General features: G+C 43.2%; 1 protein-coding gene across 1 annotated transcript in view; it reads right to left on the reverse strand.

Moving 5' to 3' along the window:
- Positions 1 to 15,735, reverse strand: part of HOMER2 (homer scaffold protein 2) — a 65,207-nt gene that overhangs the window by 29,498 nt on the left and 19,974 nt on the right. The window contains exon 2 of the mRNA XM_075431650.1: positions 11,547 to 11,703. Within this exon, the coding sequence (XP_075287765.1) occupies positions 11,547 to 11,703 (157 nt within the window). The remainder of the gene's footprint in view (positions 1 to 11,546; positions 11,704 to 15,735) is intronic.

A 15,735-nucleotide genomic window follows, 5' to 3' on the forward strand; every position in this document is an offset into this window, starting at 1 on the left:
ATAGCTTTTTTTTAAAATCTTGCATCACCTTGCGTCCCCAGGATAATTCAATGAATGATGAGGTTCATTTTTAACCCCAAAAGCCAACAAATCAAACAAAAAACATACAGTTCTTGTCCTTGTTCATGAAAAGAGACGTAAAAATAGCCCCCCTCTCCAATAAAAAGACTAATAACTGTTTTTCCTCTAGTAAAATATTTCTGTTGTAAAGCCCTCACTGAGAGCCTGTCTAAATGCAACAAAAGTGGATTCATGATTATGTGAATTCTATTAAGTAAATCTCCTGCTACACCTACTCCACTGCGCTCTTTTTCTTCCCAAGGCAATTAACATCTCTGCAGAGTTGGCTTCCCACCTCCTCCACCCAGTCTAAATCTCCAAAATCTCCTATTTTTGCTTTGACATCTGACTAGAATTTTTTTTCCTTTTAGGCACAGCACACACATCCACCCACCCACCCGATTCAAAGCACCAGCAGCTGTTTCACGAAGAAAATCTATAGCAGGGATTTTCAAACCCTCTGCACTGGAACAAATTGTTACCCAGGAATTTCATGCAACATTTTACAAAATATATAAACCAAGATGCTTGTGTGTTATTTTCACATCAGAAACAAGATTTCTAACTTATCAGAGACAGGGAGAAGACTACAATGGAGACTCTTAATTTTTTCCTGACGACTAAAATTGGGCTGAGGGAGAAGGTTGCGTTATCTACCATTGGATACGATTTAAAAAACCCCATAGTTATATCACATTCACACTTTGGAGGATTTAATAAAAGCATATAGTCTTTGTGTAGGGTATTACCACATCTCTATACAAATCATTTAGGCACTCATCATTTTCTGCATCCTTCAAGCTGTATGACAACAGCTTCGCTTAAGCCCGAAGGTCCCTTTGCAGAGGTCAGAAATGGCATGGCCACCTGGCATCACCAAAGATGACTCCACTCCTTAGCAACCCACACACCCCAGGGAGCGTCAGCAATGGGACAGCATACCGCTTCTTCTCGAAAATCTGGAAAAACTGTCCCTTGGCATGCGGAATGGCCAAGAAGGGCAGGTACGTTATTTTTAGGAGATGACAGGATCTACTTGGCATCTTCCAAAGCACCAAAGTGGTCACTGTCAGATGACAATTAAGGGCAGCCAGGTCTAGCAACGCTCAGGAACAAAGTATCTATGAGATAATATAAAATACCAGTCCTTCTGTGTCCTCAGAAATGCCTCATCCCTTATTTTACTGTTAGAAGATGAAGTGAGGTGAAGGTTAGCTGGGGCTCACATGATCATCTTGTTCACTCCTCAGGGAGAAAGAGCTTGGGACTTCAGCTGGTATTTAATGGTTGACAGTAATTCACACTATTCCTCATTTTCCATCTAACAACCACTGTGCCACTGGATGCGACCTCACAATCCAGAACCAAGAAACAAGCGATGTTTGGAGGTTTTTTTGTAAAACTAAGAAAATATTGCCTTGAATTATGTTTGATGCTCGAATTTTAAGAATACACAATGCAGTGTAGTTTGTTTATAAACTCCATCTGGCAAGACTTGATTAGCATGTCTGATACATTAACTCTCTGAACAGGGATTTCCAAGTATTAGATACCTCTAACACTACAGGAAGGGTGTAGAAGGGAACAAATAATTTATATAGCTGTTTCAGTGGACAAGCAATCCTTGGAGTTTCATAAAGCACAGCTTATAGGAACTATTATTTATTACTTTCAGTAGCTGAATTTAAAAAACAGGGAGTAAAAATCCCAGATTAGGAAACAAACAGCTAACCAGTGCTGCATGTATTGCAGTTCTTGACGGAAGTCCTTCATACCCTGGGAGGAGGCTGTGGAAAGCTTGAAGGGTTGGAGCACGTGCTCAGTTCACCTTTGGGCACAAGGTTTCTCAGCCCCCTTATAATTTCTTTTGGAAGAAAAAGGCAGCATAATGCAAAACCCGCAAGCAAGCTGAGCCCCACTGAACTCCCTGGAGCCTGGTGAGCAGGGATGGAGGTTTTTGACATCTAGAAATTTGCCTATTTCAGTCTCCTCCCACAGGTTTTGCTTTGATCAGCTAATGAAACCAGAAAGATGAGGGAACGCACCTGCAAACTCCACCATGTCATGCCTGTGTTGATGATATTACTAAAAACTTTTTTTTTCTCAATTTTCACCTAACTACAGGCATGGATTATTTTCACCAACGATTTGTTCAAGATTCTTCAAAAGCTTTGCTAAGTTCAAGGACCATGACCCAAACCAGGCACCCTTTGCTTCATTCCAGGTTTCCTTACAGTAACATCACATGGCTTAATTAACCTCTCTGGCATGTTCCAATGCCACATTCGTACTCCAGTCTGGTGAGCAGAAAGAACTCTGTGTGAGGCAGTTGCGTACTGAAACACTTTCTTTTGCAGAGCTTTTCCAAGAAATTTTATGGAGAGATTTTAAAAAGGAAAAATCTACCCAGATCAAAGTTTCCCTGCTTGCTTGTGAGCGGTGCAAAGAGAAATCCTCTAGCATGGAATTTTATCTTTTCTTTTTTCCTTTTTAAAGAGCAAGAAATTGCGTTTCTGAAAAAGTTTCTGCAGCCTTCTGGATTTGGTTGTGTGTGGTCTTTCCAGAGCCAGTGACACATGCATGCACTGTACGTACCAGCAGAAAAATGAGCCAGATAGGATCAAACAGTGGCAGATGTGCTTCGGGTCTTCTGCCAAGGATACAGCTGTTGCCAGCACTGTGTTATCTTTTCTTCTAAGCTTACTAACTGGCTTCTGCAGGATTTACTTCCAGAAATAATCCAGACAATGAACAGAGGGTTTTTCACATTTCAGAGTTAATAACTTGGAAAGAGATTAATACAGAAACATTTAACTGATATGAGTTCTACAGCTCTAGACTTCTGGTTTTTTTAAAACCATAGAATCATAGCAAAACCAGAACACATCCTCAGCAGACGATCGTGATTTCTGATTGATGCAGTCTCAAGGGACGCACCAAATTTCCTGGCATTTACTTTGCTCCATTTCTCGGCTTTTGACAAGCTCTCTTTCACCTGAAGCCCCAGGTCTTGTCTGTGTAAACATTTTTAATTTTTCCTTCCATTCCCAGCTCATCTCCACCAGTATTAGTAATTCTGAAATTACCATTGCAGTTAAGCCCGAACAGTATATGTTTTTTTATCCTCTGAACACTCATGGACCTGTCCACACAAGCTCACCCAACGTTACTAGCTCTACTTATCTAAACCAGTCTCAGCAACTGTTGAAAATTCTCCTGCAGACACAACTCCAGGCAACGTACTGTCCTCCCAACTATTAAATCCTGCAGCTCCCCTCAGCCTGAATTTCTGAACACTTGATATCACCTTAAGCAAATAAAAGATGATGCAAGTGAGTAGTCTCATCCCTGACTGACAGCTCTGCTTCTCCTTTATGCTGTATTTCTTCACCACCAAATTCCAAAGAAAATGTTGTCGTTATTTTAACGTCTAGAGAGAAATAAAAACTCAAGTAACTTTATTCAAGCCAAGTACACCACAAACATAGACAATGCAAATATTTTAAGATCATCGGGGACTGTTATTTTCCTTAATTTCATTCACTCTTATTTCAAAGATGTCTTTGAGAAGAACACGAAGTCCTAGTCTATGCAGCAGCAGGATCCAGTGTACACCTTGGTGTGCTCACCCACATAGATACTGATCCCCATTTTAAAATGGGCATTTCATTTTCTATTCACATCTGTCCTGCTTCAACTTCCATTAACCCCAGCACTCACGTTTCTCTTTGATACTCCACAGGCTGAACGATTTGTGTCTCCACAGGGCCCCCATGGAGCGTAGCATGTTGGGCACCCCCCAGCAAATTCTGCCCAGGAGGCACCAGCATCACCTGCCAGTGGCAAGCTTTCCTTAAATTGAGAGTTCCCCCTGAATCACTCAAAGCGATGCTAAAACATCTGGAAGTTGCATGACCACAACTCTAACATCTTGAAATGAAATCAGGAAATAGCTATGAAAAATATTAATTATTTACTGCACGTTGTTTCACTGTCTGAGCAAGAGACCTGCTCCAGCTTAGGTTAGGCTGGTGCACTACGACTCAGGGCAGGACAGATGTTCTCCTGCTTTTAATCTGCTGATCATACAAAATGAAGGAGAACTTCTCTACGAAAGGAGCAGCTGCCTCTCTCAGAGCAGCCCGATCCAGCTTCATTATTTACAGCACCAACAAGCCCAAAAGGGACTGCAAAAAGCAGCTAGAGGCTCTTCAGGCGTCTTTTACAAAGTACTTTGTTTAGCACTGTTGGTACTAGAACATGCCTCTAGCAGATGAGCATCGTTCCCCAGCATGGGCTGGGAAATCTGAACCGGGAAAAGTCCACGCTGCAGCTGCCTTACAAAACAAACTCATCTGATGTGAGTGATGAAATGGCATCAAATTATTTTAAAGGCTCTAGCATGGATTCGCAATATATACACGCTGATGTAATTATAGTTGCTCTGTCTCAACAGTAATGTATTTCTCTATTATGTGATGTATACATAAAGATCATAAAACCACAACTGTTTTTACTTAAGAGTCATCTCACTAGCATAAAAGCACTGAGATGTTTATTATAGCATACACACAAGCTATGCACACTGGAAGACAGGATTATGCATTAAAATTATATTTTATACCATGTTTTTGTATTTCAAAAGATGTTCTTCCTTTTATGTGGGTGGTTAATTAGTTCCATTTGTTGGAATTACTCTTTTATGGCTCCAGTATCATCTCCAGTGCTAATAATCATGCTGAAATTAGCTCCAATAGTTCATTAAATACTTAACGTAGCATGATAAAGAGAAGATGAAGGCCATCAAATAGGCTCAAATTTCTGTATTACAGTAATCATCCAGACCAGTACCGGAAATATTTTCTTATAGCATACGAAGGTTTCTTTTGTGGATAGGTACAGACAAGAACGCAGGAATACTGGATCAGTCAGCTCAGACCTCCAGACGTCAAAACCTGGTCATCATTCCACCAGCTCACACCAATGTGGCGTCACCCTTAAGCTGGGATACATCTTTTGGGCTCTTCAACCCGTAACAACTGTCACACACTGTTTTTTGATGAAAAGTCCTTTTCGGGTTGGTTCTCCACATCAGAAATGTAACTAATATCGAGCTCACGCTGCCCCCACACCCCTGTTTCATGGCTGGCACTCTGTCTGGGACAACCACAAGAGAAGAGATTTCCCACCAAGCCTGGAAGAAACAGCATGAAGGGCAAAAAAGAGCACAGCAGAAGAAGTTCTGATGCAAAAAAAAGAAACACCCATCTCAGTCACCCAGCAGTGAAAAAAGTTTGAGAAGTAGAATAAAAAATATTTTCTGCTAATTTAACCAGATTTTACCAGCAGAGGCTCTCTGGAAATCATCGTCCTGCCAGTGCTGCAGTCAGCAAAATAACCTTCAGGGCGAGGAGCGGGGCCTCTCGGCAGGCACAGGGCCACCGGCTCGGAGCCCAGCAGCAGTGCGCTCCGCCGGGATGCACGCAGCACACGGCACTCCTGGCAAGCCATGGCCACAAATAAAACTAGGGCAGGCAAAACTGGAAATAAAAGAATCTCCATCCCTTTAACAAAACACACACACGTGCTCACCCACACCTTTCAAAATCATAGCATTTAATTCAGGATTTCTTTATACACAGTAAAAGAAAAGGCAACACATCGCTTCGTAAGGTCACTGTGCGTGTACTTTTACATCCCTTTCTCTTTGGCCACCCAAGGCTGTAAAACATCCTCTGATCGTTTCACTACAAAATTATTAAACCTGAAAATTTAGGTAGTTAAAAACCTTAGGTATTTAAAAAAAATGTAGGCATTTAAAAAAAAACATAAAACACGCTACAGCACCCCACCTAATTCACGGAGCACGGGGTCAGGCGAGCACACGCTGACACTCTGAATGCCAAGAGGAAGGGCGATGTGATCACTTCTGCTGCACGTTATTGCAAATTGGATCCACGAGGTCTCAGAGGCACAGTTCAATGCTGCCACACCAACGCTGGCCCCTGGCCAGGTACGCGTTGCCAGAAGCCTTCTTTAATTTAGTGCCAAAAATTTTTTAATATCTAAATAACTTGGTAGGTTTTTCCCAAGAAAGAGTTGCTATTGGTTTAATGGCTGAATTTACGTCAACGAAAGAAAAAAAAGAACATAAAGAACTAGCCAGATGAAGGAATTTCATCTGTGCTACCATACCCTGCAATTTTTTTCCTGTGAAAGGAAAGCTTCTTGAATCTAAGAGTCACCTTTTGGCAGAATACTCTAGGATATTTTTAACAACTATGTCTTAAAATAATTCCATTTCCACGGGCAAAGAAAATGATTTGAGTCTCTGAACACAGCACTGGAAGAACTCTGAAATTCTCCTCCGTGTGCCGAGGACGCCTGCCTCCAGTTGTGAGAACAAAAAAAGCGTGGTCATAAAGAGGTGGGCAGCTATTAAATTAGGTAGCAATTAGGACTGGTACAGGAACGGAGAAAGCCAGAAATACAGTGAATATTAGCAGACTTACATATCACTTCTCCTTACCTCCCTAAGTATCTGCTACCACATGCTGCTGGGGCTCTGTCCCTGACAGCTTCGTTCCGCTCTGGAATTCCCACTGTCTGCTCTTGCTGTGACACTCCCCGAGAGATCCCGTCACAGGGGCATAGACACCACTTCATCAGACAGCTTCACCATACTATATAATGTACTGTACTCACTTTGAGGAACATTATGTGAATGCTGATTGGCAAAATTTGCCCCATATTCTTACTAAATGCAATTTACTTCAGAAATAGACCCACTGATTTTGCTTTCCCAGCACAGCAATTTTTCTGGTTCTCTCTTCAACACTTTCACATACTTATGCCCAGCTTAGCTGCTGATCTTCAATATTCAAGGTAATTGTCAGGTAATAAACTCTTTTAAGTTATCTAGCAACTGGGAATGAGTGTCAGCCAACCATTTTTTTTTTCCTCTGAAATACGTCATCTTTGTTACTGCACCATGTATTTACCAAAATTACTCCTGTAATCTATTAATCTTTTTAACCCTGATTTTAATTTTTCACAGAATCACAGAACGTTAGGGGTTGGAAGGGACCTCTGTGGGTCATGTAGTCCAAACCCCTGCCAAAGCAGGATCACCTACAGCAGGCTGCACAGGACCTTGTCCAGGCGGGTCTTGAATATCTCAGAGAAGGAGACTCCACAACCTCCCCGGGCAGCCTGTTATCCCCTAGTCATCTGTTTAAGCATCTGACAGAGCCAACTGAGGATTGGCATCTGAGATGACTCTGGCTCTGTCACTTTTGCTGCTGTTGTCTCAGCTTGTCTCACTATACACTTTATTGCTGCCTACTAATTTTTAAGATAGCTTTATGTTCCTTATTAACAACTTATTTCTCGAAAGATAAAAATGATGCTGTTGCAATCACAGATTCTGTAGAAACATAACATCTTGATAGAAGGGACATTTCACGGCATCAATTTGAACATTCAAAAATGAGGACAGAAGCTTGTTTCTGAGGGATTATATTTCCTTCTCAAATTCTATGTAGAAACAAGTTTCTCATCCTTTCCCCCTTGTCTATATTGTTAGGATAACACATACTTCCAACTTACAAAAATGAAACAAACCCATCAACCAGGGCACTACCATGTATTATTCCAGAGAATGATAGCGGATATCGGTCCGAGTAATTTTCTTGCTTTCAAATTTTCTTTTCGCCTCTACCAGGCAGAATAATGTAGGTCACTTTTAATGAGGAGTCCTGCGTGCAGCTTTCCCCACATGCTACACAGCAACCAGGCACTTACAGGTTCATGTTCTCCATCATCATGGTATTTTGTCATTTTTCAACAGGGTTGACTTTTGCCCACAATTCTGGGCACTTTCCTACAGTGAAGTCTCTTGGCTGCCTCATTAACTCTGCAGCAGTGTGTGCCCTTGCATTTTACCGTATCATCTCCTCCAGCATTCATTATGCTGCAGTTTAAACAGCCTCTGGCTAGAAACTTCTTAAAACAACATGGTGAAATTACTTTCTCGACAACATACAAGTCAATTATAATGTAATTACAAGATATACTAATCTATTCCCTTGTTTGGTAATGGTATCCTGGTTAAGATAATCCAGGGCATACTTGTACGGCATCTGTGAAATCCTTTGCTATAAACTATAAGCTACTATCCACAGCATCTGTTTTTCTGTGAAAGATGCAGGAATTCTAATACCTGTTCTCTTCTGGCTTTGCAAACATGTGGATCTAAAGTGGTACAAGCTGATTTGAATCTGGGGTCTCCACTTCTCAGTGCTTTACTTCCCAGGCATTTCAATGGGGTTTTTTTGTTGCTGGGGTGGGAGGATTTGGAAGAAATGTGGCACCTGGAAGACATAAGCTCTGGCCTGGCTGCCCTCCATCATACGGGGACTCCTGGCCTGGCTCCCCTCCATCATAAGGGACTCCTGGTTTCCAGCACAAGCCTCTTGCATATGCCTCTGTAAGGAAAGAGTTAAGCGCCCTCGACTTCACTCCGCTCCCTACCTTTACCCCACTCCCTTTCTATTCCATTTTCCTCCTTGCTGCAATGTCCGTCTTCACCACCTCCGCCTGTACCAGCCGGGCCCTTCTGTCCTTCCCCACCACCCAGCAAACGGTGGAGGACTGGAGTCAGCCCTATTGTGCCTCGGTCCTACAGAGCCAGGCAGCTCCCCTGCCCCTCTGCCAGCCGTGCCTGCAAAAGGACTTCCCAACGTTGATGCCTTTAAACAGATGGCTCAGCAGCTCCCTTAATTCCCCCCTTCAGCCCACTCCCACACCCTCCCGCTCCCCTCCTCACCCTCCTGCACCCCGGGGGCTGGGGAACGAGGGACAGGGACCTGCCAGGATGGAGAAGCGGACAGGCTACGCCTGCTGGGAGGAGAGGATGGGGCTGAAGGACAGGGGACTGCGGAGGGTCCAGACCTTCGGGGACAGCAGCAGCCGCCTTAGGAAGCCGCTCCTGCGAGAATCACAGCCCATCGGGTTGGCGGTGCATCAGGAGGAAACGAAATACTCATCGGGCTGGCACCACACAGCCTGCCCCATGTTCTGCACGACAGCAGCGCTAACGGGCTTCAGCAGCCCTATGCTACTCTGTTGTGCCCAGAGCGATAGGCTGAGTGCTAAAAGTAAAATAAAGCTTACGCAACCGAGTAACGAACAACGTTAAAGGAAATGCCCTGTATTCTTGGTCACTTTAAAATATTTTTGTTGTTGTTATGTAATGTCAACATAAGGTAAAAAAATGCGAAAATTAATCCAACAGCTGCATACAAGTTGGATTTAAATGAGATTTCTCTGCAACCTAATGTGCATTGTACATGTTTGTCTAAAGTAAGCTGTTACAACAGCCCCTTTGCAGCCCAGACAAGGACAGAGAGAGTTGTAAGAGACGTACATCCTTCACCACTTCCTTCCTTCTAGGGCCAAGCCCCTTAATTTACTCGAGCTTCAGCTTTTTTGTCTTTAAAACAGGGATAACTTCTGCCCGCAAGGATGCTGTGATGCTAATCCATCTGGTATTTGCTAACACACGGAAGACTTTAGTAAGTGGGATGTACAGAAAGCAGGACACCACCAACTGATGCTGCCTATATTCTTCTTCACAGTCCTATCCAGTTTCATTTTTGGCTAGAAAAGTAGGTCACCACACTAAACAATAGTTCTTTGAAGAAGAAAAGCAACTTTTAACCTTATCTGGGTATAAACACCCTTCTTTTTCCAGATCAGCACTCTTAAAACAGACAGGCAGGGTAACTGGGGACTCTCCAGAGGTGAGGGTGAAGGCAGCGGCTCTTCTCGACTTGTTCCTTAATCAGCAAAGGTTCAATACAAGAGGAATAATTCATGTGGCCAGCAACTGATTCTTGCTTAGGAAGCCCCAGGGGAGAATTTTAATCATGGAAAGCTCACCTTCTTCTGGGACACGTTAAAACGGAGGGGTGGTTCCTTCTGAATGCCTTTTGGGCAGGTTACAAAGCAAAGCTCGGATGCCCATCTTGTTCTCAGCACACACTCAGCAGTTCTGGGCAGGACCTCTGGCTGTGGGCATACGCTGCCCCTGCAGCTTCCCCCCGCCACATACAGTAATTACTTTCTTTTCATTAATTGGTCTTAATGCATGCATGCACATCCACAAATCAAGTGACCCACTGCTGGGAGTACAGCAGTTTTGGCTTGGAAGTCACGCTCGCCTGGGTCTGTAAAGCCAACAGCCCACTGTCACCAAGCGCCAGCTTCGCCCGAGCAGGCGCAGGAGCACCCACGGGGCATAAGCAAAATTGGGGGGCCCAGCTTTCTCCAGCAAGTTGCAGGGGCTGTGTGTGCCTGCAGCAAACCGAGGCAGCCGGGCGGTTAGCTGGCGTTTCTGGAAATGAACACACCAGCACAAACAGCGCAATGAAGGTGATATATTAACGCTGTACCGATGTCAATGAAACATTACTATCAATTTCAACAGGCAGTATGGCTGATTTACAAGCCAATATATAACCAAATATAGCACAGGAGATGTTTGGAAAAACAAGCACGTGAAATAAGCATGACAAATAGAAAAGCTTTATTAAGGGATGATTTCTGTGCTCTCTCTCTCCCAGGGCAGTGATATTTTAGCATCCTCATCCAAACAGGAACACAGATAAACAGGCTGTAAACTTGTGTCTTTATCCTGTGGCTTGTGCTTTGACAAAAATGACCGATGATTTTTGTGCATGAGTGAAATGTTTTAACTTATACCTCTGACTGGGGTCTGCTAGGGGAAATTGGCCACCTTAAAAGTTACTCTGGGAGGGACTAAGCAGGTGGATAAACCTAGTATGTAATAAAAACACCCACCTGACAACCCGCTCAAACCAGCTGACCAGGATTCTTACGGGAAATATTTCAGCACTCTATCTGGTAATGCAAAACAAAACAAGAAAAAAAACGGGGCGGTAGGGCAAGTCTTCACACCTAATTTGTCACCCGAGCTGATGAACTCCAGTGCAAAAGCTAAAGAAAATTAAGTGCTAACCTGTAAACAGTTCAACCAGGCAAAAGTGAATATGCAGTTGGCATTTACATTAAAAGCTCTAGTCTGCACGTATCTGTCTCAGCATTCCCTTTAACAAGAACATTTTTTCACCGAAAAGGCCTCAGCCTTATCTGCCTAGTACGGCTGGTGGTTTTAGATACTGTGCTACAGACTCAGTTTGGACACTTCAAGCTCTTGGCTCATTAAGATCGAGAAGTCAAACTAGTCAGAGATAAAATCAATTACGTTTGGCAAAATCACTTTTAAGGTGCCCTGTGTTTTTCCAGTTATCACTACAAGTCTCCATAAGGTATTATATTAAAAAAAGCGAGTATTTATGAACTTAAGTGCTTAATGCAGCCCATTTGCATCTATCTTCAGCCAGGGCTGACAGTCACGATCCTCTCCGCACGGTAAACACGCCGGGGTACCATCAGCCTCCTACCTTGGCTCCATCCACACTGATAATCCGATAGCTGTTTCTCGTGCTGTCATAGAAGTAGGAAACAGTTACAGCCTGCTTGCTTGCGGGAACCCAGTTCTTCTTCGTGCTGGGGTCAATTTGGAAGACATGGGCTCTGGTGGTGAAGATGGGCTGTTCTCTGGAATAGGGAGGGACAGGAGAAATGGATGCATGAGTCTGCGGAAGATGAAATGTCCCAGAAGCCCAGCCTTGACCAGGCATGTTGAAAGCACAAGACAGAGAGCGCCTGGCAATCCCCCAAGTGAAAAGGCAGAGCAGTGATGTTGCCGAGCCGTGATCCAGCCTTGGGTACCTCTCCTTGGCATCACTAAGTGACGCTCAGTGTCCTAAAGGTACGGCTGTAGCCTAGGAAGCAATTGGCTTTTATCTCCCCATGCTATACTAACTCCGTACCCACCTTTTCCTCAAAATATTTATTTCCAGGAAAGAACACTCACATGCGTTCTTTCTTTCCCCATCCACATATTTTGCCAAAAGCAAAAACAAGCCTCCCCAGCTGGACTTCCTCCTGCCGCGCATCCCTGTGAACCACCACCTCCAGGCAGGGCTCCTCTGCAGACGCACCAATGATTCCAGCGATCTACAGGCGCAGTATAATTACTGAATTATTAATCTCTATCCTTAGAATCACACTGTTCTGTGGATTTGCATGAAAATTTCATCAGATGCAAAACCAGTCAATTCTCCTAGGGAGCACAGGGGGAAAAGAAACACAATCAAAACCCTGTATTGATACATAATGCCTTTCAGATCAACTGTCAGTGGATGGTATACTGCCTTGGACACCCCGTTCCTAAACTCCAGCCGTCCTCGGATGCTTTTACTCATGAAGAAAACAGTGCGCGTGGTGGAGGGGTTTTGTTTCACCTTCAACACGTGACAATGCAAATCACATGGAAAAGCAGAGAAGATGCAGGACCAAAAGAACAGAACAAGATACACACATAGTCACCTGGGCTGAAGATCAGAATTAAGACTTACTTAAAGATCGTAAAACTAAATTCACTTCCAACTACACCTTTAATCCAAGTCTAGAAGTGAACTGCAAATCAAGGTTTACTGTGCTTTTACATATATTTCTATGCTTTTAGTTCTTAAAAGCTACAGTATATAACAGTCAATATTAAGTGTGTCACTCAATATTATTCTTACCACACACAAAATACTATGTCATGAAAAGTAACACTTGACAGAATTATGACAGGATTCAAAAACAATTGTACTACAATAGAATTACCACCCAAAAATGTTTACCCCATGGAAACTGAAAAGGCTGCCAGGCTGAATTTGCACAAAGCAAATGAAAAATGAGAGGTGAAGGGCCAGAGAGATCTCTCACTCTCATATGCTATTCTTTCCTATTCATATAAATAATTCTCTTCTCTTGCTCTTGGTCCCATAGTTTTTGAACTATGTTTTTATTAAGATTTCTATAATCTTCAGCTCCTTGTATATCGACCTGTGCATTTTTAGAACAGAACAACTTCATGTACTGCACGTAGGAACTGTAGCAAACATCACAAATGATCTTGACCATGGCAATTAAATTAAAATCAAGGTGAGTAAATTTGTGAATATCAAACAGATGAAGCGATCTAAATGCAGAATTAGCTCAGGAAAGATGGAGTGAGCTTGTCAAGCCCTGCAAGGCCTCAGGAGGGAGAATATGAACAAAGGTCTTCTCCTCGCAAGACATATGCAAAGTTTCACGGTTTTCCAGGGGCTGCCATGCAGGTTTCTGGATGGACAGCTGTGCTGAACTCTGTAAAATACCTATATGAAATAAATTGAAATTACAATGGGACTGTCATGTTAAAGCTGTGCGAGCGTAGCATTTACTTCAACTCTTCCTTATCAGTAACTCACTGAACCTGACTCATTTCACATGCTAAAATTGATGTCGTCCTTAGCTGGGAGGAAGGAAGGAGTCTGTCTCCGTAACATTTTTAAAAATACTTCCATCATCCACTACACAGCATTAGCAGCGTAGCCCATGAAGGTGATGGGGTTTGTTTGCAATAGGGAATGCAGGGGAGGGAAGTTTCCCCCAAGCTACTTATTTTTTTACTCTAAAAATATGTACTTTCTCTGAGTGAAGAATAATTTTGAATTTATTTCACCTTTTACTTAGCTCTGTATTTTTAGTGGATTCTACTAATAATTGCTTTTGCTAATGGTAGTATGACCTATATATCGCAGTCTAAACTTGCAGAAGTTTCAGACTTTTCCTTCACACAAACCCATTCCACAAACAACTTCCACTCTGTTAAGTCATCTTAACAACACCAGAGCACACTGTTAAAATTATGCCTGGCCTCTCTGCAGCAGCAGCAGCAAGCACAGAAAGTACATCTGGAGACAACAAAAGTAGAACAAGGGGAAAAACTCTCTCCATTTTTTCAGGAGTCTTGTAGCATCTACTCTTGTCAACACGCATCCAAGTGGATAAATTAATGGACAATGAAGCTCAGGGCTTGAGATGGCCATCTATCCGTTCGCATGGGACTTTTATTAAAAAGTAAAGGCAAAACCTGACTATGTTTCTAATCCCTAAAAGGGAAAGCGGCATGTAAATGTAAACATTTTAACTCAAGGTAAGTGAGCTGTTGACCTTCCACGGAGTCTCAAATTCGGAAGGGCCAGCTGGTTGCTCTCCATATATGCCTCCGACCTTTCTGCCGTAGGTGGCTCTACAGGGCAGCAAAGCCCCAGGACTGATTTTCTGACATCCTGGAGCAGACAAAGCGCCCCCAGGACCCAGCCTCCTGGGAGGATTTCCCAGTGCTGGATGGTAATAATTAAGAAGAGAAGATTTGTTTCTGCAGCCGTGCCTGCCCCGCTGCACTCCCTGCAGCCGAACCCACCGGCAGCTCTGTGCTCGGCTGTTACGCCGAGGAGCCCAAACCCATCAGCCAGGCCCAGGAGCCGGCACCAGCGGCTCTGGGAGCCGGTGCCACCACGCTTTCCTGCACACCATGGCGGTCGGCAAAGCCAACAGCATTAGCAAATTCCAGTGGTGCAGCTTTTAACATGGGGGAGAAATACCCTCCTTCCTTGCATCCCACCCTCCTTTGACCACTGAAGCACACACAGGCAACTATAAAATTATGGCACTCAATTTTCAAATGAAACACTGAATTAGACACTTTTCAAATGCTTACCATGGCCTTACAGAGCTCCAAACTGAGAAGGATTGTTCTACATTACTAACTTGCAACTTTTGACATTCAAGAAAGCACTTTACCGACAGAGGAACAACTTCATTTTCCAGGGTTTCTTTCATTTTGTCAGAGATTTATCAAGCTTTATACTTAAAACAGCAGCAATGTTGACTTGAAATTCCTGCAGCACATCCTGCTGTGTCGTTCGAGCCCCTCTAAGCTGGTCGTTACGCGAGACTGCCAGTATGCCCGGGGAGGGCACACTGCAGACTCGTAAATCAGAAGACAAAGAGAATTTATGAATGTTTAAAACCTCATGAATTTTAACCAAAGTTGTTAATGATTGATTAAATACTCTTAAAAAAAAATCTGTTTAAAAATCAATTTGACAGTAACATCCACTGTTTCGAGTAAAGCCGCTTGAAAAGTAGCAAATGGAGGCCTAAATTATAGCTAACAGTTCTTTGTTTAATAATGCAGATTAAGACAGAAAATGCACTTTGATAAGCTTTTTTTATTATCAAATACAGCAAGTATGTTTTATAAATATGATTGCAATTTTGAAGTCATGGTTTTATGCAATTTAGTTGACCTCTGATTTCTGTCCTTGTGTCGTATGAGGCAAATCACAGAATCCCAGAATTTTCAGGGTTGGAAGGGCCCTCTGTGGGTCATCTAGCCCAACCCCCCTGCCGAAGCAGGGTCACCTACAGCAGGCTGCACAGGACCGCGTCCAGGCGGGGTCTGCGTATCTCCAGACAAGGAGACCACACAGTCCCTCTGCGCAGCCTCTTCCAATCTCAAATGAAAAACACTCATTCTCCATTAATGTAGAAATATATCATAAACCTTTTCTGAAGAATTTAAAAAGCACAAACCAAGACTCTGGGGCTAATTGACCGCATCCACAGCTGTGTGAGACACAGTATCACTTTCCAGGTAACATACAGCCGTGCCAAATTTTACAAGTGTGTGACTAGCTGCAGGCT

Source organism: Opisthocomus hoazin, chromosome 10 (genome assembly GCF_030867145.1).
Source record: "Opisthocomus hoazin isolate bOpiHoa1 chromosome 10, bOpiHoa1.hap1, whole genome shotgun sequence".
NCBI classification, from domain to species: Eukaryota; Metazoa; Chordata; class Aves; order Opisthocomiformes; family Opisthocomidae; genus Opisthocomus; species Opisthocomus hoazin.